Source organism: Xenopus laevis, chromosome 8L, assembly GCF_017654675.1.
Source record: "Xenopus laevis strain J_2021 chromosome 8L, Xenopus_laevis_v10.1, whole genome shotgun sequence".
Taxonomy (NCBI): Eukaryota; Metazoa; Chordata; class Amphibia; order Anura; family Pipidae; genus Xenopus; species Xenopus laevis.
In genome coordinates, this window is record NC_054385.1 from 56253743 (window position 1) to 56280555 (window position 26813).

Sequence of the window (26813 nt, forward strand, 5' to 3'; positions counted from 1 at the left end):
CACATTCTAATTCTTATTCACCCTCCCTACTGTTGTTGGGGCTGCTTTAAGTCAAGTCCCCACTGGTCTCCTGTGTCCCCCGAAGACGCCAGAGAAAATAGGATTTATATACCTACCGGTAAATCCGTTTCTCTGTAGTCAACAGGGGGACACAGGACTTCCCACCCTCTGTAAATAAGTTGATTGTTGAAATATTGTTACTGTTTTATCTTCTCTCTGTGTACGGTTTCTTGGTACCAACTGAGTTGATGAGGGAAGTACTAGGGGTAAACCTGGAACATCCAGGCACACCCCCTTATTTTCTTATTCAATAAAGTGTCCTGCCTCCAGGAGGATGGAGCTTAACCCCACTGGTCTCCTGTGTCCCCCGGTCGACTACAGAGAAATGGATTTACTGGTAAGTATATAAATCCTGTGGGAAATTTAAAGAGGAAGGGTGGGTGCTGCAGCCGTGTGGCTAAAAGCAGAAAAAAATTATTTTACTTTGAAGAAAGTGTGGAGGGCAGGAATAACTGGTCTAGTGGTGGCGGAAAAAGCAATGTTAAGTTTTGTTTTGTTTTTTTAAATTGTGCAATTACAGTTCCCCTTTTAGGCACTTAGCATCCTTGTATGTGTGTTTGGTTAAATCTGTAATTTTGATATTGCAGGAGGAGGAGTCCCAGCATTCCACAGAGGCTTCAGCAGATGAAACTGCAGCTCCCTGGCAATCAGAAACCTCATCCAGGTATCCGGTTTCTGTAAATTTAAAGGCAAACCTAGATTAAATAAATGTACTAATAGTATAGGTGTGCACATTATTGAATTAATATATTTGCATTCCTATAGGGCTTTGGAAAAAATCCTATTTTTTATTCGATAAAGCACCAACAAGTGCTGCATTTGTTTACAGCAATGGTGTATGCATTCATATCACACACACATACAGACAAAACAAGAGTTAAATTGGATACTGCTCATTAGAGCATACATTCTGAAAGTGTTAAGCTTGCTTCCATTGTATGATTAACCATTTATTTTGCATGTGAGCTACCAAGATAATGGGGATGATGATATAAGGAGAAAGATATGTCCCTTTTTAAATATATTGGTCATATCCTGTTAGGCTGTAGACATGATTAGTCAAGAAGGTTTATCAAGCAGCACTAAATAAGAAAAAAAAATGCACTTATCCACACTTTCTCTCTTGCAACAAAGCTCCTCAAGTAAATCACATTACTCACAGCAGTTTGTCTTAATCAAGAGCAAATGCTTTGGAGAAGGCATTTTGTAGAGATTTGTATCCCCAGTAGTGTCAAATCACCTTGTTTGCCATCACCACTAGACTGTATGGTCTATGGGACACATTTTCACTTTATATACTGTATATTCAGCTCTGAATAATTTCATACCTTCCACCCTTCAGTATGCCATAGAAATAGCCTTCATTCAGGGCAATACTGTTGGATATTTTTATTTGTCACCAGACAGTTTGCCTTGTGGCAGCAGATATGGTTCTGTTAAATTTATTTGTTTGTATCCCTTAGGGTAGGGACACACGGCGCGATTTCGCCGCGATTCTGCGCTGCGCGAGTTGTCGCTGCGGTTTTAAGCGTTTTTAAGCCGAAATAGCTTTGTTAACTTTGGCGCTGGCGTCAATGCAAATCGCGGCGAAATCGCTGCGCTAATTCACACGCGGCGATTCTTTTTCTATTGTCGCCCGAAGTTGCCTCGCTGGGTGTTTCCGGGCGACAGTAAAAAAAGAATCGCCGCGTGTGAATTAGCGCAGCGATTTCGCCGCGATTTGCATTGACGCCAGCGCCAAAGTTAGCAAAGCTATTTCGGCTTAAAAAACGCAGCGACAACTCGCGCAGCGCAGAATCGCGGCGAAATCGCGCCGTGTGTCCCTGCCCTTACACAAAGGGCATGTTTATAAAGCTTTGTAAAACTAATTACACAAATAGGGTAAAATGTGCTGTAAAATAAATGGCATATTTATAACCTAGTAAATTAGGGTAAAAAAAAAGACACACGGCTATCAAGTTCATCCTTTTAAGTCTGTATATAACCTGCCTAACTGCTATTTGAAACCTCTCCAATTTGCCTCAGAGGGGGGAAAAAGAGGGGGGAAAAATCCTTCTTAACTCCAAGATGCCAATCAAACCAGTTCCTGGATCAATTTGTACTACGAGCTATCTTCCATAACCATGTATTCCCTCATTTGCTTAAAAGAAATTAACACACTGCAATGTGATTCGCTGAAATAATCCGTTATAGAAGAATATAGCGAATTAATCCTGTTAACTAAAAAATCTGTCTGTCGTGATTGGAGCATCTCCCACATCTGTCTATTTTGCTTTTAGTGATTCATCCAGTGAATATTCAGACTGGACTGCAGATGCAGGAATCAATCTCCAGCCTCCCAAAAGACAAACACGGCAAACCACTAGGAAAATGTGCAGTAGTTCAGAAGAGGAGAATGCTAAAGAGGAAGAGAGGCCAAGGAAACATAAACTCACCAGACGGAAGGTTTGTGTGTGTTTTTCAAGTGTACGTGGTAATGGTGCCCAGTGTTCTTTGGCAACTTACAAATGATTAATATAAGGCATTTACTGTAATTTGACATTATGGATCGATTCTGTTCCATTATATTTGACCCAGAGCTGGAAATAATATATGCAGAATGCATTTTCTTCATGCTGACAAAATACTTCAAATCCACTTATTAATTTTTATGGAAACTGCATGACCCTGCAGGTGTCAGAATTTCAGACCTCCGAGTAAAAGGACTTATTGGGTAATGCTCAGTGGGGTTAATTTTTAAGGTACATCGTACACAAGAGTAAATAAGTTGCTTCATTAATAAAAGTTGTATTTCCCTTTCTTCATAACTATGCATAGAAGGTAAATGTATTTCACATGCAAACCAAAATTCACTCAGGACAAAAAATGTTAATCTGTATGCAAAGAAATTTAAATTAAAAAAAGAAATGGATGTATAACCTCAAAGGCAGACTGAATCTCGTTTACTTTTAAGAGAGCTGTTGATTAACAGACCTATAGTAGTAATATTTGTTCACCATCTAACTAAAATGTACAATCTAGGAAGCTTGCAATATAAAGCACTAGGTGTAGGAAAGTAAATAAAAAGTATATTTATTTCTATTTAAGAAACAAAGTGAGCGCCTTTCTATGGAAGGAGAGCCAAGTGAAGAATGGATTCCTCCCCAGTGGATATTGGACACTATCCCACGTCGTTCTCCTTTTGTTCCTCAGATGGGAGATGAGGTATTGAGACATTATTTTAGCATGTTATTAAATGAGGCGTTATATTAACTACTCTTACTTGGTGTCAGAAATCTGATTTAGATTGAATATTAAAATACCTAGGTTAAAGCCACCTGAAAAAAAAAAAAACTTGCTTGCACTAAGTAACTGGCAAGTGTAAAGCAACATCATCAAACAGAATATCATAGATAATCTTACTTTAGAGGACCTGCTTTTGAATGAGAGTGTGGTTTTGTTTTGCTTTAATACAATCTGTACTTTAAATATTTGCCTTTCCATCCATTTCATAACACTGGGTAACATGACAAATTACAATTTGGAAGGCGCACACCCTATATTGATTCTGAGGTGCTAATTCCATGGAGACTGCCCAAATGTAGCCTCATTAAGTATAGATCCAATGTTAAACATAAGGATTGCACACTCAATTGTAAAAAGGCAAACATTTATTACATCAAGAAAACACACTTGCATATATTGCCCAGTAGTGGCCACTACTGGGCCAGATATGTAAGTGTGTTTTGATGTAATACATTTTTGCCTTTTTACAATTGAGTGTGCAATTCTTATGTTTAACATTGGATCATAACACTGGGTATTCTGCATCATATTAAATATCAAACAATCCCAGCAGTTAATTATACGGTAACCATTTATCAAAGGAGTATTTTACCTTTAAAATTATCTTTCAGCATGTTGTAGATTGTGATGATTTATGTTCGATTCTCCGCCTGTATATAAATGCAGACCTAGAATCAGTGTTTCACTGACGTGGGTTCAGACACACTGTGTTGATTTCTGCATGCAAAGGTATACTTGTGTGTTTCTGCACCGAAATCCCCTTTGTATGACTGCACCCAGGCCAATGCAGTTCCTGTGATATAATATATATAAGTAATAATATAAAACAAAATGTATCACAGAGCAAAGGTTTCCTATTAGCTGGGGTCAGTGACCTACCAATATTCATTTAAAATTCTACTGTGAAGAGGCAGAATAGATAGGCACTTGATATTCATAAATAATTATGATAAAAGGTAACTTAATCTTTAAAGCAATGAACATGTGCAAACAACAAAATCTACTGCCCTTTTATGTCTGTATTAAAAGATCTAAATACTGATTCTGTTTTCTACATAGGTTATTTATTTCAGACAAGGCCATGAAGCTTATGTACGAGCAGTAAGGAAGGCCAAAATATACAACATTAATCCACAAAAGGAGCCATGGAACAAAACGGATCTCAGGGTAAATCAGTTCAGACTACAGGTGTCAATGGTTTCTCTGTAATACTTTTGAGTCCTTGTTAAATGCTCAATCTCCATTTAGTGTATTGTACTGGTGATCTTTTTATTCATTTCAAACTGTTGGAAGCAAGTAACTTTTAGATCATATGGCAAATATGAAGGTAATGCCCGGTCATTTATAGTTTAATTTTAATTGTATTTTAAGTTTTAGTCCTCAGACCACCAGCTTATTAGTTTACAAAGTAATCGGTGTGTTTTTAAAATTTAAATTGGTTAGCTCTTAAAAGCTGTTTTATTATTCAGGATCAAGAATTTGCGAAGATTGTAGGAATTAAGTATGAGGTGGGACCGCCTACATTATGCTGCTTAAAACTCGCCTTACTGGATCCTACTTCAGGCAAAATAACTGCAGACTCTTTCTCGGTTAAGTAAGTACAGACAAGAATGTATGTTGTAATGTTGAAGTCACACATCTGATTTAGATGCTTTGATATTTTTGAAGAAAAGGATGTGGTTTTGAGATTGCTGTCACATTTACTCTGTTTTCTATGTTCTCCAAGTTATGACTGTGCTAAAATTCCTTCTCTGCCTGTGTGTATGTTTCGTTTGTTTGAGAGCATATTATTTTTTTATTTTAGATACCATGATATGCCTGATGTTATTGACTTCCTTGTCCTTTATCCGTTTTATAAGGAGGCGAAAGAGAGAAACTGGCAAATAGGTGAGTTGTACTTAGTAAGTAAGCTGCAGTGGATTTTGATGGGGCTAAAGAGTAGCTTTTTGTACCTTTTAAAAAAAGAATGCTTCGTGTTTTGTTAATGCATACAGTTGAAATGCAAGAAATACTTTTTTGAGTTATAAAAACTCATCAGTGACTAGTTTTTGGTTTAAGTTCTTGGTCTCACTATATAGTGAGAGCAAGGTCCATGATAGTATAATACTAGCATTTTTTTTTTTTTTTTTTTTTTTAAAAAGTTTAGAGCATTATGTACTGACATCCATGTATTGTTACACAGTGATAGCAATAGGTAATGGCATGCCCAGTACATCACACAGCTTTTGTTCCATTCCGTAGTGAGATCACTGGGCAAAGGACCCTCCAACACATTAATCAGTAAAAGCAGTGCCTAAGTCTTATCCAGTACAGTGGGAGCAATGGGTTAAGTACATTTTACATTGAGTAGTTTGTGTATTGAGAGGTAGTGGGTGCTGATATCCCAAGCATATCTCTGAGTATGAGTACTAGCAGACATAGATTATAAAGGGAGCGGTAGCGCATGCTGTTAACTGACATTTTCTCTAGGTCTGCTTGGGGGACACAGGGACAGTGGGGTATAGCTGGCACCACTAGGAGGCAGGACACAATAAAATAGAAACTTGATTCCTCCTGCTATACCCCTCCTCTGTAGGCAGAGACACCCAGTTTTGTTGTGTCCTCAGGAGGTTAGGACCGTCTCCTGCATTCAGGAGTATTTTAGCATTTATTTTGCTCTTCTTTTTATTTCATCACAATTCCTTCACATTATATGGAGCTGGACAGCTACACTAAGTAGTCTGATCCATTACTTCAGGATGTCACGGGGTCTCTTGTGCTCTGCACTGACCATCCAGCATTGATTCCCTCCCTCTGTTGTCCAGAGTGAGGATGCACTGGCCGGGACACAGGGCTGAGGTATAGCCAGTTTCATCCTGTGGTTGATTCCTCCTTATATGCCTCAATTAAAAAAGTCTCTCGCCTCAATTCCATTCAAGGGAAAACTCCTCTTCGGTCCGAACCTGGACAAGATCATCAACTAGGCCACTAAGAGTACTCTACTCCCACAACCAAAATATCGCCCCTCCTTTCGTCTGAACCATATTTTTCCGCGGCTCCCAGCACAAGGGCGCGAGATTGTCTCCTCCCCGACACTCCACCACCAGCAGAGGACGCTTCAGTGAAAAGTCCAAGCCATCCTGGCAGTCTTGCAAGCTGCCCAGCAAGCCCACGTCTGCATGACTCGCCCCTTCTTCCCTCCAGCGACTCAAAAGTAGGGGGGAGACTTCGCTGGTTTACCGACTCCTGGAAGAATCTGACTCAAGACACCTGGGTACACGAGGTCATGAGTCAGGGCTACCACCTAGAATTCACTTCTCTCCCGCCGGTTCTTCATGTCCAGATATCCTCAAGGGCATCAAAAGGCTCAGGCATTGCACAACGCGATCCACAAGCTTATCCGTTCAGAGGTCATCATCCCTGTTCCAACTGAGAGATTCCGAGGCTATTACTCAAGCTTGTTTGTAATTCCCAAGAAGGATGAATCTGTTGGCCTCAAGGACCTGGACCTCAAGGAACTCAATACATTCATTCGACCGCGAAGGTTCAAGATGGAATCCCTCAGGTCTGTCATTGCGGCCATGTCCCCAGGCCAATTCCTGGTTTCTCTGGACATAAAGGACGCCTACGTTCATGTCCCAATTTTACATCCCCATCAGAAATTCTTGCGATTTGCCTTCCAATTCACAGCCCTTCCCTTTGGCCTGACTTCAACCCCTCATGTGTTTACCAAGATCATGTTGGTGGCCACTGCTCTAATCCGAACCAGGGGGATCTCCATAACTCCTTATCTGGACGATCTCCTGATCACGGCACCTTCCTCGTCAGAGGCCCAGCCGGTGTTGCACTTCACCATGGTTCAGTTACAGGAGTTGGGTTGGTTCATCAACCTGGACAAGTCCTTGTTAACTCCGAGCCAATCCATGGTCTTCCTCGGGATGCAGTTCAACACCCAGACACAAACTGTCCAGCGTCAAGGTCCCTCGTGCGGTCTCTCCTATCGAAGTCCCACACCGTGAGATTCTGCATGAAGGTGTTGGGAGTAATGGATTCGACGATAGAAGCAGTTCCCTTCGCCCAGCATCACCTCAGGGAGCTTCAGTGGAATATTCTTGCTGCCTGGAGGCGCAGATCCCTTCTCCTGGAATTTCGTCTATCCCCCAGGACTCGAGTCTCTCTTCTTTGGTGGATGCAAACTAGTCACCTGACCAGGGGCAGACCCCTAGGGGATCCACAATGGCGACTGCTCACCCCAGATGCAAGCCTCTCCGGTTGGGGAGCAGTGCTGGAGGGTCGGTCAGTGCAGGGTCGCTGGTCTCTGTCGGAACGACATCTTCACATCAACCTTCTTGATATATGGGCAATCAGACTCGCCTGTCAGCCATCTTCATTCCAGCTCTCTTAAACTGGGAAGCAGATTATTTTATCAGATAATCCCTAGATCCCGGCGAGTTGTCTCTAAATGATGACATCTTCCACAAGATCACTCAAAGATGGGGGACGCCTCTCTTCTTTGCAAGGTCCAGGGACCCGCTGGCGGCAGACATCCTCACCTCTCCCTGGGACTTCCATCTAGCGTTCATTCCAAGAACGATCAAGAAGCTTCAGAGAGAACACACTACTCTCATCCTCATAGCTCCAAGATGGCCAGTCGATCCTTGGTCTCGGATCTAGTACATCTCTCAGTAGAGGAACCTTGGACTCTGCCTCTCATCCTGGACCTTCTCTCTCAGGGTCCAATCCTTTACCCTGATCCTGCCAACCTCAATTTGATGGCGTGGCTACAGAAACTGCAATCCTGAGACAGAAGGGGTTCTCTGACGCTGTCATTCTAGCATGCGTGCAGCCCGCAAACCGATCTCCGCCAAGACGTACAATCGGGTCTGGTCCAATTACCATCGGTTGTGCCAACGTAATGGTTTCAATTCACTGAAGTTTTCTACTCCACACCTTCTGGCCTTTTATACAGGAGGTACTGTCCCTGGACATTTCCCTCGGGTCGCAGAAATCTGTTTTCGGCACTTTCCATCCTTTTCCAAAAACGTCTTGCCTTCCTCCCCGATGTTAAGATTTTTCTTCAGGGAGTGGCCCTAAGTCCCAAATGGGCACCCCGTTCACCGGTGCCCAATTGGGACTTAACTCTAGTCCTATGTGCCCTGCAACGCGCTCCCTTTGAGCCCATGAATTCTATTCCACTTCAGAGGCTCACATGCAAAACCATTTTTCTGCTGGCTATTGCCTGAGCACGGAGAGTATCTGAGATCTCTGCCCTCTCCTGTAAGTCTCGCCTGTTGACCTTCCACAACAGCAGGGCAGTACTTCATACTTTTCCCTCTTTTTACGAAATTCCGATTCCTACCTTCTACCCATCCATTTACAATGCAAAGGAAGCGGCACTGCACACCCTTGACCCCGTTAGGTTCCTCAAGTTTTACCTGCACCGGGTCGAGGACATCTGTCAATCAGACTCATTGTTCATCCTTCCCTCAGGCCCTCTCGGGCACACCAGCTACTAAGACTACCATATTCCGCTGGATAAAACAGGCCATCCAGAGATCCTATTCATCACAGGGTCAGGTTCCCCCAGACTCAATCAGGGCACATTCCACCAGAGGAATGAGTGCGTCCTGGGCTTTTCAAAACCAAGCCTCAGCGGAACAATTGTGCAAGTCTGCAACGTGGACTTCAATCCATACTTTTGCCAAATTTTACCAGTTTGGCACCTTTGCGGCATCTGACACCCGCTACGGCAGGAAGGTACTTCAGGCTGCAGTGGCTGGTTCCATGTAGGCCGATTCAGGGGACGGCTTTGGTTCGTCCCCACTGTCCCTGTGTTCCCCCAAGCAGACCTAGAGAAAAGGAGATTTTGTGTACTCATCGTTAAATCTCTTTCTCTTCAGTCGCTTGGGGGACACAGGGCTTCCCTCTTTGGATAGAGGCCTTCTCTTGGCTTCAGACTTGCTTGATTAAACATCTGTTCTTCTTGTAATTAGTTTTCAGTTTTTCTGTTGATTATTAATAACGTACTATTTCTCCTTTGGTACGAACTGAGTGTCTCTGCCTACAGAGGAGGGGTATAGCAGGAGGAGGAGGGATCAAGTTTCTATTTTTTTTTTTTTTTTTTTATTGTGTCCTGCCTCCTAGTGGTGCCGGCTATACCCCACTGTCCCACAAGCGACTGAAAAGAGAGAGAGATTTAACGGTGAGGACACAAAATCTCCTTTTAACTGTAGCAGTGGTCACTAGGACCACAGCAGCAGCAGTATGCACTGAAATCTACTACTAACACTTAAAGGAATTGTTCAGTGTCAAAATAAAAATGGGTAAATAGGTTGTACACAATAAAAAAATGTTTTGAATATAGTTAGCCAAAAATATAATGTATAAAGGCTGGAATGACTGGGTGTCTAACATAACGGTCAGAACACTACTTCCTGCTTTTCAGCTCTCTTGGTTTCCAATGATTGGTTACCAGGTAGTAACCAATCAGTGATGTCAGGGGGCACATGGGCCATAACTTTTTGTTTGCTTTTTAATCTGAGCTGCATGCTAAGTATAAATTGCAAACTCACTGAACAGATATGACCCATGTTGTGCCCCTTCAATTCACTGACTAACTCAGTTAGATAGCTGCAAAGCAGGAAGTAGTGTTCTGGCTGTTATGTTGGGCATCTGGTCACTCCAGCCTTTATACATTACATTTTTGGCTAACTATATTAGAAACATTTTTTATTTTGCACATACAGTATATTTAACCAGTTGTTACTCTCACACTGAACTGTTCCTTTAATGTCTTTAGTGCCTTTAAGGCAGATTAATATATGTGTAACATTATATATAAAAAAGGTTATTGCTGTATTATCAAGTTGCTGATGCACACAAACCTTAGGGATGCACCAAATCCACTATTTTAGTATTCAGCTGAATACTTAACCGAATCTGAACCCATATTTGAATATGTAAATTAGGGAAATGAGTGAAAGAGAACCTTGCATGGTTAAAACATTTTTGACTTCCTTGTTTATGTGACGAAAAGTCATGTGATTTTTTTTTTATTTTTTGGATTCAGTTCAGACAGGCACTTGGATTCAGCTGAATCCTGAACCAAATCCTTGATTTGCATCGCTACAAACAATTTACAAATTCTTCAGATTGAGGATTTTTTGAGGACCCAGTCAGGATACAGGATAACCTTTTGGTGGCAGCCTTGCTTTTAGCATTTTCTGTATTGCCTGGAAATGTTGACTTTTAAGACAGTCGCAAAAAATACATTTAAGAAGAATATACACTAATGGAGATCTAAAACCATTTCCCCCAAATTCCTTCCTGACACAAAGTTCAGACTTGTTAGACTATTCTTCTGTATGGTAGTTGACCGTTTTGAATAATCTTTTCTCTCTTTATTGTACCACAGGAGACCGCTTTCGCAGCATTATTGATGATGCTTGGTGGTTTGGCACAGTGGAAAGTCAGCAGCCATTCCAGACTGAGTATCCAGACAGTTTATTCCAGTGCTATAGTGTTCAGTAAGTAACCTGTAATAAACATGAACCATTTAAATGTCTTGTTATAACTGGCCACTTTGTTGTTTCCAAACAGAGATCCTAACAGAAAATAGAATAATTTAAGCCACACCAGCCATAAGGGAAGAAAAATGACACTGAGCATATTTGGAGTAGAGCACTAAGTAGTATAGTTTGTACATAGATGTTAAAAAATGTTATTGCATGTTAAGAGCATGGGGAAAATAGAATACGAATACTAAGTTTGTACATGTTGGCTATTTCTTGCCTATGTTTAAAAGCACGTGCGCAACTGTGGCCGCAACTGTGGCCATCAGCCTAAGAATCAAGCTATAGCTTCATCGAAGGTTGAGATTTTATCCTGCAGCTTTCCATAGTCAATCACAGTTTTAAGTTCTGCAAAGGCTTAAAAATATTCTAAATTAAAAAAAAATTCAAAAATATATTTCAAAATACTCCTACAAACTACATTTGCTCGTGTGTTCACTATAAATTAAATGCTTTTGTATGTCACCCCCAAATACATAGGGACTGGTTTTTAATTAAAGGGCATAACTGGTTCTCTTTTCCAGTTTGAGGTTCATTAATATTAAAATGAAGGTTAATTCCTGTTTGTTTTGAATTATATCTTTTAGTTGGGATAATAATGAAAGAGAAAACATGAGTCCTTGGGACATGGAACCAATTCCAGATGGCAGTAAGTATGGTTTTGTTGTGGACCTTTTTTTAAATGCAGTGAGGCAATGACTTACACCGATGTGTTTGCAGCAGCTTTGCCTGATGAAATGGGTGCTGGTGTTCCTGTTACTTCCGATGAACTGAAATCTCTGCAATATAAACCAGAAGAAGGAGAGTGGGGATTATATTCAAGAGATGAATTTTGTGAGAGAGTTATCCAAGGCATTGATCAACTACTTACTCTTGGTGTGTAATATTTGTTACTATTTTAAATCGCATCAAGTTTGTATTCAATGTGTAGCGTTCACATTAATGAGAGCATTGCTGGTATTGCTGTGCAAGCGAGTTAGCCACTGTAAACGGACCCCAATTCTCATTCTCTCTCTCTCTCTCTCTCTCTCTCTCTCTCTATCTCTCTATCTCTCTATCTCTCTATCTCTCTCTTTCTCATCTTTATTAGCAAAACTTTCATAACCTGCTAAATTTTGTAAAATGGACATGGTAATTAGGGGGTCAAACAATTTTGCACACCACACACGGCAAATCTTTGTTGGGAGGTGTGAGATTGTACTACATAATACATAAACAGATCCTTTTTTTCTGGCTAGTGGGTTATTAGCTTAACAGAAATAGTAAGATTTACATGACCTGATCTGTTCTCTACCAAACAGTTTAAGGAGAACAGTCCATATTTTAAAAAATACTGTAGAATTCATGTAGAGATTTTCAAACAACATTGCAGTTTATTAAAGGGGTTGTTCACCTTCCAAACACTTTTTTCAATTCAGTTGTTTTAGATTGTTCCCCAGAAATAAAGACTTTTTTCAATCACTTTCCATTATTTTTTAAATTTTTTAAGTTTTTTCCAAAATCTAAGTTTAAAGTTGAATGTTCGTGTCTCTGGTGTTTGAGTCTGGCAGCTCAGTAATCCAGGTGCAGACTGTAAACTGTTACAATTTTGCAACATTTAGTTGATACATTTCTCAGCAGCATCTCTGGAGTATTAGCAACTATTGTATCAAGTCTAACAGCTGCCTGTAATGAAACCCAGAGGTTCTGCTCAGCAGGGACAAAGATAAGAAATGTATCAACTAAATGTATCCATTTAGAACAGTTTACAGGATCGGCGACCCCCCTCCTCCCAGAGGTGCTTCAGAAGGAGAGAAATGACACTTTACACTTTAATATTAGAAAAACCGTCACACATAGAAAATAGAAAGTAATTGGAAAAAGTTGTTATTTCTGGTGATCTATCTGAAACCAACTAGTTGTTTGAAGGTGAACCACCCCTTTAATTGTTGCAGAATAGTGATGTGCGGGCCCAATATGGATTCGGGATGACCTTGTTGCGGGCCTCCCTGTCCGCAACCTTAGACTTCTGTTTTATATACTCCTGCCTGCGCTGCCCCTTTTGTGACATCATCAGATGGGCGGAGCAGGTCTATAAATGGAGGGGGGTGTGGGTCAATGTTTTCTGGACCCGCATATCACTAGTGCAAATACATACATACATACATACATACATACATACATACATACATACATACATACACAAGTTGCTTTATTTACTAGGCCACAGAATGTGAAAACGGGAAATAATGTTTGTTTGTCCTGATTTCCATTATTTCCCAATGTACTAAAAAACTGGAATATGAATGAGAGGGCCTGAATAGAAAAATAAGTAAGAAAAAAAAAAGGGGGCCATTGACCCACAGTTAAAATCTGGAAAGAGTCAAGGCAAATCAATCAAAAACTATATAAAAATTTTTTTTTAAGGCCAATTGAAAAGTTGCTTAGAATTAGCCATAATAAAAATTAACTTAATGGTGAACCACTCCTATAAGCAACTCATTCCAGCAATGTAGATTCTAGGCTTGGCCCTACTCCTTTCTAGACCCTTAAAGGAATAGTTCAGTGTGAAAATAAAAACTGGGTAAATAGATAGGCTGTACAAAATAAAAAATGTTTGTAATATAGTTATTAGCCAAAAATGTAATATATAAAGGCTGGAGTGAACAGATGTCTAATAAAACAGCCAGAATCCAACTTCCTGCTTTTCAGCTCTATAACTCTTGAGTTAGTCAGCGACTTGAAGGGGGGGCCAAATGGTACATTTCTGTTCAATGAGTTTGCAATTTATCCTCGGCATTCAGCTCAGATTCAAAAGCAACAGATATGACCCATGTGGCCCCCCTCAAGTCTCTGGTTACTGCCTGATAGCCAGGGTAACCAATCAGTCAGTGTAATTCAAGAGAGCTGAAAAGCAGGAAGTAGTGTTCTTGTTATACATCAAATCACTCCAGCCTTTATACATTGCATTTTTGGCTAACTAACTATATTAGAAACATTTTTTATTTTGCACAGCCTATCTATTTACCCAGTTTTTATTTTTACACTGAACAATTCCTTTAACTCTTTAGTAGATTTCCCTCTAACCAAACTTTAATGTGACCACAGGTCCTATATCTTTGTTGGCAACTAATACCCAGCACAAAGCAATTTCTTTCTAAGATTTCACATAGCCTTGTATGTTTTCCATTGCAATAATTTTGGGCAACTGGTGCTACTGATTTTTGAGGTCACACATAACTACTAGTAAACCAAGCTGTATAAGTGTCTCTGGATGTCTGTAGAAAATCTGCATGTATTGCTTGTAGTAAATGGCTTTAAATGTACAATGTTATTTGCAGATTTTGCCAGCCCATTCAGTGCTCCTGTGGATCTCAGTGCCTACCCCTTATACTGCACTGTAGTGGCATATCCAACAGATCTAAGCACCATAAGGAAGAGACTGGAGAGCCACTACTATAGGTAGGCAAAGGTCAAATCAAAATAAATGTATATTATTGCAGTCTTGTGATTTATTATCCTTTACTATCTACATAAGATCACCTCTTTTTATTTAATCATGCGTTTCTACAAAGAGTCCCCCGTTTTTTGTTTTTTTATTCCAATTATAACTTTAATTAAAAATTTGTTATGACATGAACATCAAAAATGCGGATAGTTCCTCAAACTAAAAGCTCCTATTTTTGAGAGCTAGTCCTTTATCGTTGGTACATATTGTGTTTTCCAGTGTAAAGGAAACACTTTGCAGCATTTAACAGGTAGGGTTCTAGGGATTTTTTTGAAGGCAGATATGCAACAACAGGCAGTATGTAAGGTTAAAGGGCCCTTTCTTCTACATCAGGGTTCAAATGCTGTTGGAAGTTCTAGTTTAGCAACACTTGAGAGGCTGATTTTTTTTTTTGATCATTTTTTTGACATATACAACATCTCATTTGCATTATTCAGTTCAAATCTTTTAAATTGTATCTGAATCATTGCTACTTATTAAATTCTTCTAATAGCTAGAGGCCCTTGCTGCCCATAGTATATCTATGATAAGCACAAGATGATCAAGTGAGTCACTGTAGGGCTGAATGTTTATTTGATCAATATTTCTAAAAACAGTCAATATGAAGAGCAATTGTATACAGATCCCAGTTAACCCCATCCCATTACCACACCCATTTTAAGTATGGTAGTTAACACTTCATTTTTGTCATTCATGTAACCAAATCTACATTAAGTTCATTGGTTCTATAATCAAATCCCTCATGTGATTTAGAAGGTTTCCATTTCATCTTACTTTAGAAGCTCTTGTGATCAAAAGCACGGTCTTCCCCCTCCAGATATTGCTACACTTACAATTCACCTGTGATTTACATAGTCATATCAAGGGGGATTTTCGGAGAGTTCAGCAATCCAGGCTCATGTATGCATGAGATGGTTGCAGATCTACCTACTCCCTAATTGTTCTTAAATAGCTGATTAATGCCTCATGCTCTAACTACAGTGAGAATATCTGCAAAACCTTGATGCACTCTAATATTGGCCCTAAAGACAACTACCTTCATGGCTTCTATATGTCTATAATCTTTTTCAATATTTGCGGTTTTTGAGATATTACCCTGGCCACCATGAACTGATTTAAACAAGAGACTGCAATATGAATAGCAGAGGGCCTGAAAAGAAAAAGGAGTAATAAAAAGTAGAAATTTTAAGCCTAATACATTTAGTTTGAGTTAATGACCCCCATGTGAAAGCTGGAAAGAGTTAGAATTAGAAGAAAAATAATTCAGAAACTAAAAGAAAAGGGTGGGGAAGAAGGCCAGTTTATAAATTGCTTAGAAAGAGCCATTCTACCATTCCTTTAAGTACATTAATATAGCAGAATGAGGTGATCGTGGCAAATGGTTTCCAGGTTGTATTATCAAGAGAGCTACGCCGTTTTTAATTACCGTATGGCCCTCTGAAAGCAGGAAGCTGTAACCTTGTTTATTAAGTTATTTTCTATATGTCGCCTTGACCCTAGTTGATTTTTCTTGTATGCTGAAGTGATGGTATAAATCCTCTGTGGGACACTGGCCTTCCTTAACAAGACATAGGGTTTTATATATATAATACGTATTTTTAGTGTACTAAGTTAGGCTGATAGCTGTAGGTATAAGCACAATATCCCTTTTAGTTTGGCATAAAATATGTTAAAATGAGCTAATCGCACAAAACATCTGACGTTTTTGAGACAAAGCAATCCCTTTCAAACCAATGAAATGTATTAACTGCAAACATAAACTCTGTGTTGGTTTTTGTATTATATTTCTGGGTCCCCTGCATTGGAGATCTCTCTATATCTTACGTAAGCACAATTCACTGATGCAACATATCTTTAATATTTAGGAGGCTGTCTGCCTTAATATGGGAAGTCCGGTATATTGAACACAATGCAAGAACATTCAATGAGCCGGACACTCCAATTGTTAAGACTGCCAAAATTGTGACAGATGTGCTGTTACGTTATATTGGGTAAGAGTCTTTACATATTTTGTTTTTGTGCAAATTTTTGTTAAAATTATGCTTTAAATATGTTGTTTTGTGTTCTTGATTATGCTGAACTAAATAGGGACGATAATTGTACTGATATATTGGAGATCTACAATCAGGTAAAGACTGAAGACACTGGCAATACAGAAGAAGAGGAGGTATGTTATATATAGCTTGATCTAACTTTAAATGTTTAGGGTTATCTTTATTAAACAGTCCCTAGATTAGCAACACTTTATTTTATCTTCCTTTGTTTAGGGCGGAGCAGTTGATGTGGAATCGGATGCCCCAGGGACATCTTCTGGACGGGCTGTGAGTAAAATTATACTGTTGAATTCTTTTGTTTCTGATCGTTTTATTTGTGAAGGCCTGATTCTTTCTTGTATACTTTCTCACAAGCATACATAGCTTCCTATAGTTGACTGGTCCTTGATGTCAGTGAAAAGATGCATCATATATACAGCTTACGTTAAATGCTAGAGGCTATTCACTATTACTGATTTACATTGTTTGTGACAGCGATGAAAGCAGATTAGTTTTTCATACATACCAGAGCTCTTCCCGCCCACCTCATATACTAGTATGTGAGTGGTTTCACTGAGAGAGCAGTCACAAGGCATGTCCCCCCCCTGTAGGTTAATGAAAGCAGGCTCCTTCTTAGAAGTCACTTCTGTGTTTCCCTGATCAAATGCTCTTAGGGATTTTTCTGTGCTTTTTATTAATATTTTCCTTATAAAAGCTTCTATCATTAAGTGCTCATCTGTACATGTCGGTATTATTTAGACGATCACCTTAAGGGTAATCATCTTATAGAATGGAGTGGCAGTCTTCTTTACCAATGATGTTGCAAGACCAGCCTTCAATTACATACATGGTTTGTTAATCCATTGTACCTTTCTCCTGGCTTAAATTTAATATGTTGTTTAATAGTCCGCAATAGACCTAGAAAACCAAAAAGAAAATGAATGTTTCTCTCTATTTTCACTGCTTGTTTTCTAATTGCTACTTCTCACTACTGTTTTTTCAGGTTTGTATTTGTAATTTTTTTTTTTTTTCACTGCTTGCCTACTTAGCTTACCCGTCGCACTAAAAGAGATCTGCTTCGCTCCAATCCGGACTCTTGGAAAGATCAATGTAAAGAAATGTTAGATTTAATCTATGAGCGGGAAGATTCTGAACCCTTCAGGCAACCAGTCAATCAGGTCTCATATCCTGTAAGTATAGCTGTAGGTTTCTACTGGTAACTGGAATAGTAAAACAAACCCTGGTGTGTTTCTGAATTTTTTTAATGCAGACAGCACATGTGCATTATCTAGCTGGCAAAGCGGTGTCCATACACTCTGATTTGGTCAGTAATGAAGGTTAGTTGTCCTGTTTGAAAATTTAATCTGCAGATGCACCGTGTCAACAGGGCTTGTCAGATTTTAGAAAAAAATCTTCCTGCAGTTCCAGTCTGTTTGTTGTCAGTACGAACAATTGTAGCAATGGAAAGTGGCCATGCACGTTTATGGTCACTCATACGGTATCCAATGGGAGGTGTTCATTCATGTGTATGGCCACTCACAGTATCCATCCATTCAGTTCATGTGCCAGATAGGAAAGATACCACTCCAAAGGAAAGTTTGGCCAGTGCCTAGAATTTTTAGTCCATTTTATTACTTTAATGCTAGTGCCGAATTAATTTTTCATGATGAATAATTTAAAAATTATATTTTCTTAATCTCCTGAATCATGCTAAAACTAGTGAAATAATACAAATATCCTGTTTTTCATCACTTCCTTTTGTATCACATAAAAAGTATGTGATTTATGGCATAAAGAAAAATAACGTTTTGAGCTAGTTTTTAAAGGCTAATATGGCTTTTAAACCTGTAGTTTTTTTGGGGTAGTCCGAAAACTAGATCTTGTATACTAGTCCTAAAATCTATACCTGATGTACAGTTTTCGGAGATACCTAATGTTTAATTGATTAACTCCATTTTCTACTAAAAGTTGTAAACCATTAAATCACTCCTTATTTCAGAGGCACTAGACTAGTAAACCAGAAAACTATAAAACAACTAGGCTTGTTAAGTTATTACCTGGTTTTATAAACTTGGTAATAGCTACCTTAATGAATAGACCCCTAGTTCTGCTGCCCTACCTTCTGCCACAGCTATACTAAAAAATATTTAATAAAATATTTCAGTCTTCCATATTGTGTAAAGTGATTTCATACAATCCACTTTTTATATAATTCCAAAGTATTGCAAATAATGATTATGAATGGTTCTTTAGGATTATCAGGATATTATTGAAACACCAATGGATTTTACCACTGTGAAAACGACGTTGGCATCTGGAGATTATAGTGACCCACTGGAATTTGCTGCAGATGTTCGGCTTATCTTCAGTAACTCCAAGGCATACACTCCAAACAAAAAATCTAGGGTAATTTTCATCTATTTTATTCTTTCAGAGAATGTTCAGTGCAATGGTGGACTTTTAGTTGTGCTTGATGAATCTTTCTTGCTTCGATTAGGTCGTTTTTTGTTTTAACTTAGGTAGACAGACTTTTTTTTGGTTTTTATTTTTTACTAGAAATGCATTAAGGATCATTCCTCCTTCAATTTGAAAGATATGAAGAAATATACATTTTAAAAAGTGACTGCACAACAGACTCCTCTGTAATTACCCTTTAGACCCCCTAACCCACTTTCCTGGTTCTACCCCATAATTTACAGAGCAACCATTAACAAAATGGGTAGTTCTTGTACCAGGTTTTTATGATACTTATAAAGATAATGACACCATTGGGTATTAATAATTATTATAAAAGATACAAAAATGTATGTGACTTATTATGTTTATGGAACTGAACTACCACATCATAACGTTTATAAGGTTCAAAATACGTTGCATTGTAATTTGCATGTAAAAAACAATAAAAAAAAAAAAAAAGTGACTGCACCAGCCCTATCCATTACATTTTTTTTAATCAAACTTTATTGCTTGTGGTATATGCCAATACATGTGCGTTTTTCCATTCTGTTAATTATTGCTTGTTCAATTTGGGCTTTTCTCAGATCTACAGTATGACTCTTCGACTGTCTGCACTATGTGAAACGCACATAAAAGATATCATCTCTGACTACAAACTAGCCATGCAACTCCAACAGAGGACGAGGCGAAAATACAGAAGGCGAATCAGTAGTAGTAGCAGCAGCAGTAGTAGTAGTAGCAGTAGTAGTAGCAGCAGTAGTTCTACTTCAGCCTCTAGCAGAGAATCCAGGTAAAGGAATAGCTAAAACATTTTTGCAAATAATTGTTTTTTTGGTTGTTTGAATACTGGTGTATTAGGTGGGTGGATAAAGGTGTGCATTTTATTTGAGTTAATCTTAGTATTTTAAAATTGTCTGTTCTGATTGTACGTATCTTTAATATATGCTGCTACTTATGGTAAATGGGGTTCTAATGTATCACATTGTTTTTGCTGCATTTAGCCCAGACACAAAACCAAGGAAAATGAAGCTTCAGCAGAAACTTAATCAGAATCCTCCACATCCTCTTCCTAGAAGCAGCTCTTCGTCTTCTTCTCAAAGTAAGGAACAATAAAACTGCTCTGAAAAATTAATTTGCATTACCTAAAGATTAGTACTCTAAGAAAATATGAAAGCATAACGTAGTGAATTAAAGGGGTGGTTCACAGTTAATTTAACTTTTAGTATGTTATAGAATAGCCAATTCGAAGCAACTTTTCAATTGGTCTTCATTATTTATTTTTCATAGTTTCTAAATTATTTGCCTCCTTCCGATTCTTTCCAACTTTCAAATAGGGGGTCATTTAAAAAACAAATGCTCTGTAAAGCTACAAATGTATCGGTATTGCCACTTAATTACTAATCTTTCTATTCAGACCATCTCCTATTAATTATTCAATCAATGCATTGTTGCTAGGGTAATTTAGACTCTAGCAACCAGATTACTGAAAATGGGAACTGGACAGCTGCTGAATAAAAAGCTAAATAACTCAAAAACCACAAATAATAAAAAATGAAAACCAATTGCAAATTGTCTCAGAATATCCTTCTCTACATCATACTAACTGTAAATTTAAAGGTGAACAACTCTTTAATCTTATTACTTAGTACCACAATGTGCCAAGTAGTTACTCAATGCCGCCATGACTGGTGCCACTAATAAGCGTTACATTTTTGGCTCCCTGTGCAATATTTTACAGTACGAAAAATTAGCTTTCAGCCCCACAGACCTGAACAGGGTACAGAATATACTCATGACAAGAATTCATTATAGTTTACTGAAAACCACTCTGTGGAGATGACACTGAGGTCCGCATCTCTTTTAGAATAAGGCATACATTCAAGGGCAAAGAGACCATCTCAACATTCAGTGGGAAAGGGAACTCAGATGGTGTCAACTAGATACTTCATTCTGACATTTTTACATAAGAAACATTTTGCCAGTACAATAGAAAATACCTGTACTTTATCTGTGGTGCCTTTTTTCATGAGAAGAAAATTAATCATGGTTTAATTTTTAGTGTCTGACACTGCTGTGGAGCCTGATGGAAGTCCTTTTTCTGAAGATATGGATCAACAGCCATCTTCATCTGGAGGTTGTAAACCCAACAACCCTGAAACACACAAAGAACAAGAGAATGTTACAAAGGCAAAATGTTCTCCTGTCAAAGGTAAATTATTTTTGCCATCTATAATAAATTACATAGATCGCAGAAGACACAATTTCATAAACTCAACAATTTCTTATTCCAATACTAGCTTAACTATTGGTTTTCTGCAGCACATGTTTTTATTTACATGCATGCTCGTAAGCCTGAAATGTGTATGAGCTTATACATTAGAAAAACCTACCTGGCTGCAATTGGTCATGTCACACTGCAGCATTTCTAGTGTGATATCATTTAAATGACTGTTAGGAACTAGATACATTCAATTATTCAAGGTTTATCCAAGTTTCACTTTGAATGTGCTTAAGTCTTGTTACAGGACTTTCCTTGTTTGTGCCAAAACTTTACCTCAACACTGAATAAAAATGTACATTGCTCTGGAGCAACTATTGTTTGTTTGTTACCCATAATCCTTCTCATCACTTCCTATTATTTAGGTTTTGGAGAAGTTTCTATTAAAACTATACTTTACTGAAGTAATTTCTCTAATGCAGTCTCCTGACTAATTTTTAATAAATGTTACTATTTTAGAGGAACACACAAATGGCCCTCTAACAAATGGCGATGGAGGACACACACCAAAAATGAAGAGAAAGTTGCTAAGTTCTTCAGAGGATGAAAGTCCAGATGATGGAGAACAAATGGAAGAAAAGCCTGTTAAAGGTCCAGCATCTTCCTGTGGAAGCAGAGACTCTGAATCAAGTTCAAAGAGCGAAACTGAATCTGAGAGCAGTTCTGATTCTGGGTCCGATCAGGATTATAAAGATGGCGACCATGATTATAGCAAAGAGGCCCGTACCAGGGTTAAGAGAAAACTGAGTAAATCTGGAGAGGCTAAAAAGAGAGGAAGGGGTCGAGGAAGGGGCAGAGGAAGAGGACGGGCAAAAGGTTATAATCGTGGTGTAGATGAAGAAATCAGAAAAGGCAGGGGTCGAGGCAGAGGAAGGGGAACATGGAAAAAAGAACCTTCAAGGACACCAGCATTAAAACGTGCACAAGTGACAGATGATGAAGATGGTGACAATGTGGATGATGAAGAAAGTGATTTTGTAGAGCAACAAAGAAAAAAACCTAGGATAAACACAAGGAACCAGGGCAAAAGAACTGTGTTATATAATGATGAGGAGTCTGATAATGAGCAGGATGGTTTGGGGCAGTTGGATGATCCCTTAAACCTAGGAACATCCAGGTCTGGAAGAGTCAGAAAAATGACCGAAAAGGCCAGAGTGAGTCATCTTATGGGATGGAATGGGTGAATCGTTCTGGCAACTTTAAAAAAAAAAAAAAGTATATATATACAAATAGATTTTATTTTAAAATGTACACAGAGGGGTCTTCTACTGCAGGGATTCTATCAGAACAAATTCCGGGGAGAATAATTGTCGGCCTGTTAAATATTTCCGGTGGTGCTTTTTCATGCAATTGTGTATGTGTAAATCAGTCGCATATTAAGGCCAGCCTTATTTATTAGGTCTTAAGCCACAAAAAATCCAACACTACATTTTTAAGGGTGCAACTTTTGATTCTGTAAGAGTGGCATGAAATGTTTATCTCCCCCCTTTTTTTTTTTCTTTTAAATCCTAATTCTAGCTTTTGCGTGTGTGTGATTTGCACCTTTTTACAGAGATTTTTAAATGTTTTGTGACTTAACGCTTAAAAACAAAATATTTTTTGCACAAGATACCAACCCTGAGGGCAGCTAGAAAATGTTTACAGTTTATAAACCTTTCTGTGGAGCTCCATTATAGTAATCTTCTGATGCCAAATGCTTATCTCCTGAGTTACTCTGAACAACATATGTATTATCCACTTCATAGTGGTTTCTTTTTCTTTTTCTGTGTAGAAGTAATATCGTGTTCGTGCCTTTGTAAATATGAATGGTAAGAGTTAGTGTTCTCATGTTGTGTGATAAAATCTGCATTACGAAATATTACGTGACAAATCTGCACTTGGTAACTTCAACAGAAATTCATATCTGTTGGCATTCGAACATTTAAACAATTGACTGTTACTTCAAAAATAATGGCTAGAATTTAGCTCCCATTGTTCCATAGCAACAAATCATGGGTAAGCTTGTTTAGTGATTCTACCATGAAGCAATACTTTTGCAAAAGAGGAAACCATTGTGTTTTCCTATTTTTACATTTATCCCATTTTTTTTTTTTTCAAATTGAACAAGGTGAGGCAAGCTGGTGCCCAATTTTAATTTTTTTTTTTTTTTATGTGCTGCTGAGGAGCCTATCCCATCTCATTAAACACTGAAGAATCTATTCCATCTATTATGGCTTAATGAAGGTGTCTTAAGAATGGGTTGAGTATTTGTTTTACATTTTTGCATAATTGCAGCAACAGATTAGAAGAATGCTATATTCTTATTGATAATGAAGCAAGATAAGATTCATTAATTCCTGAATATTGAATGTAGTATTACACATTGTCTGTTGTTGCCTTACTAAACTTAACTCATTACTATATAAATGCTTATTTGTTTTGTTTTTTTTTTTAAAAAAAAAAAATGAAAACACTATCACAGCTAAGCAGTAAAGCCTAGCCATACAATAATATCATCTGAAAAGGGAGCCCATGTATGGCTGTCTTTAGGCACTATAAAATTGCTTTGTTAGTAGGTTGTATATTTTAATTTAAGGATTTATGCTATAAATTCCCACATTGTTCAGGTTTTTTCTTTCTATTTTAAGTGTTGTCCAGACAAATCTGCTTGAAATTGTTGCATTGTCTATTTTTCCCCCACTTTCAGTTATTTGATGCAAGCAACAAAACACTCCACAGACCTAGAAGAAAAAAAGGTGTCACTTATTTTTCCAGCTAGCATATGTAAATATTATTTATTTCATGGCAGAGGTGTAAAGTTAGCCATAAAGGGAAGCTTTGAAAACCTTTTTACTTTCAAAGACATTGGTATTTTATAATTGTAGTCACATAATTGTTTATATTGGACTATTATGGTCTTCCATGTTTACGTTTGGGCTCACTCCCGCCCCTTCTAATAATATCCATTTAAGCTTGTCCCCTGTATCTTGCAATCTTTTAAACTGGACCTTATTACATCTGGAGGGAGAGGGCGCTATGCCATAAAGAAAACAAAAGTAGGAAGTATGCAATTGACTGGAAATGATCATCTTTAGTAAAGCAGGAATTTTGCAAGTAATTTAATATTTTCCCACATTTAAATGACCGTTTGGATTTGTTTTATAGTTCAGATTGCTTCATATACTATATGTGGTCTGTATTTTATTTGCAAGTTTGGATCTACTTGTGTAAAACTTCAGCATTAATTCAACCATAGCTGCTACTGCTGCATCAATGACAGTGTTTGGGGAATTTATGAAAGAACCAGTGGTCTGAATCATTGATGTAAACAGTGCTTGTTGGAGCTTTGTCCTACCCCCCAAACCTGACATTGTTGCTACTGCAACCATGGCTTAAGAAAGGTCTTCTTCCAAAACACAGTAAGTAACACAAGGGCTGGAGTTGATAAGGTTTTAGTTAAAAAAAATATATATATTTAAGGGCCAAGAATGTTATTAAACGTATACTGACACATTCCTTTAAAAACACAGACTTGCCAGTATCCTTTTAATGATGCGTCTTGCAGGGTAATTGTGTGACTTCTAGCCTAGGCTTAAGTTATCAGAGTGTGTAGCATAGGGGCAGTATAAGCAGTAGAAATTAAAAGTAAACCTTAAATGAATCTTATAGCAGTATTTTATGAAACTGGAGCAGTAAAACATGGATTTTATATTGTGGTACATTGCATGAGTCAAGTGAGCATTCTGGGGGTACAGCATCATTAACCCCTTTTGTGTTCAGATATGCAGAATGGCCTGATTTGTGTAGCCTATTTTAGTATTCCAAACTAGACGTTTGTACATACACTTCATTCTTCTCTCTTTGGTGCACAGATGAATTACCAGCAGCATTTGGTGCTTATTGCATTCATTCAGATATTCCATTTTTAAAGGGCTTCCCTTCTCCTTCATCTCTTGTGAATTTTTGAGGAACTTGGCTAGGTTAGGTCATTGGCTTCAGATAGCCTGGTTAATCAATTGTACCAAACCACTGTTATTTAATTGCATGCAGTTTGACTGCAAGACTTCTAGATCCTAATACATTAATAAACAATCATAACACCGTTTTGTAAATTTTAATCTGTTTTTTAATTATTGCCAAATTAAAATGCAACTTAATCTTTGACACCTTTCAAGGCAATCTGTGCAATTGCACACAAGCATTTTGTCACCCAGGCGATTAATCGCTCGAATCAAGGTGTACTTGCATGGCAGTTGCTTGCAAGGGTACTTGTATGGGTTGGAAAAGCAAAGTGCCAATCACTGCATTTCTGATGTAATAGTTGATAGAAAGTTAGGTCCACCTAAGCTTGCAGGCAGGGCAGGGGGTGTTTCATATTTCTCTCTCTGTCAAGAGGGATAAAATGGGCCCCCCACAGGCCAACTAAATAGCAACTGTCGTTTTCTCTGGAACTTGTCAGTATTTACAGTCCAGGCCCGGAACATCTACTAGTAATCAGTTTTTAAGAATTCTCTACACACAAGTTGGTTCCTTAACTTGTAATACTGTAGCAAAGCTCTTGAATGCAGTTTTTGTGCTGATGTTTCCTTCTGCTATACCCTAACTTTGCTGGACTATCGCTGCTAGCTTAGTAAAGACCAGCTAGCGGTATTGTAACCAACTTTCTGTCTTGCAAATACAAATAGAATTCCACTGTACCTTTATCATAGTTAATTTTACTAAAATTGAAACTGCCAAGTGCCCTTGAAAAAAAATGTATTCTTTATTGTTCCAAAGCATTGGTGCAGCAATTATTATTACAGTACCTTCTATTGCCAGTAAAACAATATTTACATAATGCACTCTAAGCAAGTACCGTTCCACATTCCCCCAGAAGATGCCTTATTTAGAGCTGCTTCTAATTTGGCAATTGAATTTTTTTGAATTAGGAATTAACACAAATATATGGTGCTATATGATGTCATAGCTTGTCATGTTAATAAAGCATTCTTCATATCAATATAATGCTTTCAACAGGCAAATGATACAGTGGAAGCAGCACCTACTGTACTGCAGAGTGTGTATTTTTCTGCTTTCTCTTTTGTAACAAGGTATTGCATACAGAATGATTCAAAAAGGCTCGTTATCATAGACAGCAAAATGTACACGTCAATTAAAACCTAACTTGTAGGGAATAGATTTTGTTAATGTTACTTTTATAGCAAAACTTCATGTGCATCTCCCGACAATAAATTGTCAGCATTGGGGTAATGTATATTTACAACTAGAGATTCTTGCATTAGCAAATTTATTACCAACCACTGCAATATTTTGAAAGTCAGAATTCAAAAAAGGTTTGTTTCCCCTTAAAGACACTGAAATACAGACATAAGAAATGCTTGTTATTGAACATTCAGCAATACATTCATTTTATGGCTACAATAATTTTATGATATGATCTCCTGGTGCTATGTACAATGTATCATAAAGTGGTTACCAGGCTATGACTGGCATTTTCACCATAGGCCTATGTATCACACATAATATTTACAGTTATCTATATTTGATGTGTGAGTGGGCTCTAGGCTTAGTTTTTCCTATGGGGCCCAAGATAGGTCTGACACTGGTATAAAACCAATTCAGGGGCCTGGAGTTGTAAACCACATCTACCTTAGTCATCTTGGACCCATTGTGAAAGTTCTCCA

General features: G+C 38.1%; 1 protein-coding gene across 3 annotated transcripts in view; it reads left to right on the forward strand.

Moving 5' to 3' along the window:
- brwd3.L (bromodomain and WD repeat domain containing 3 L homeolog) overlaps window positions 1–26330 on the forward strand; it is a 71280-nt gene extending 44950 nt beyond the window's left edge. For 2 of the 3 annotated variants that reach the window (XM_018229951.2, XM_041572778.1), the window contains exons 22-40: window positions 648–724; window positions 2340–2505; window positions 3148–3264; window positions 4405–4512; window positions 4815–4939; window positions 5150–5232; window positions 10739–10850; window positions 11483–11544; window positions 11616–11771; window positions 14216–14336; window positions 16248–16373; window positions 16471–16549; window positions 16650–16703; window positions 17465–17605; window positions 18669–18821; window positions 19457–19662; window positions 19874–19971; window positions 20932–21081; window positions 21610–26330. In XM_018229951.2, the coding sequence (XP_018085440.1) occupies window positions 648–724; window positions 2340–2505; window positions 3148–3264; window positions 4405–4512; window positions 4815–4939; window positions 5150–5232; window positions 10739–10850; window positions 11483–11544; window positions 11616–11771; window positions 14216–14336; window positions 16248–16373; window positions 16471–16549; window positions 16650–16703; window positions 17465–17605; window positions 18669–18821; window positions 19457–19662; window positions 19874–19971; window positions 20932–21081; window positions 21610–22334 (2859 nt within the window). In that variant the 3' untranslated portion in view covers window positions 22335–26330. The remainder of the gene's footprint in view (window positions 1–647; window positions 725–2339; window positions 2506–3147; window positions 3265–4404; window positions 4513–4814; window positions 4940–5149; window positions 5233–10738; window positions 10851–11482; window positions 11545–11615; window positions 11772–14215; window positions 14337–16247; window positions 16374–16470; window positions 16550–16649; window positions 16704–17464; window positions 17606–18668; window positions 18822–19456; window positions 19663–19873; window positions 19972–20931; window positions 21082–21609) is intronic. The other variant, XM_018229952.2, reaches the window with a different exon arrangement.
- Window positions 26331–26813: the final 483 nt, after the last annotated feature.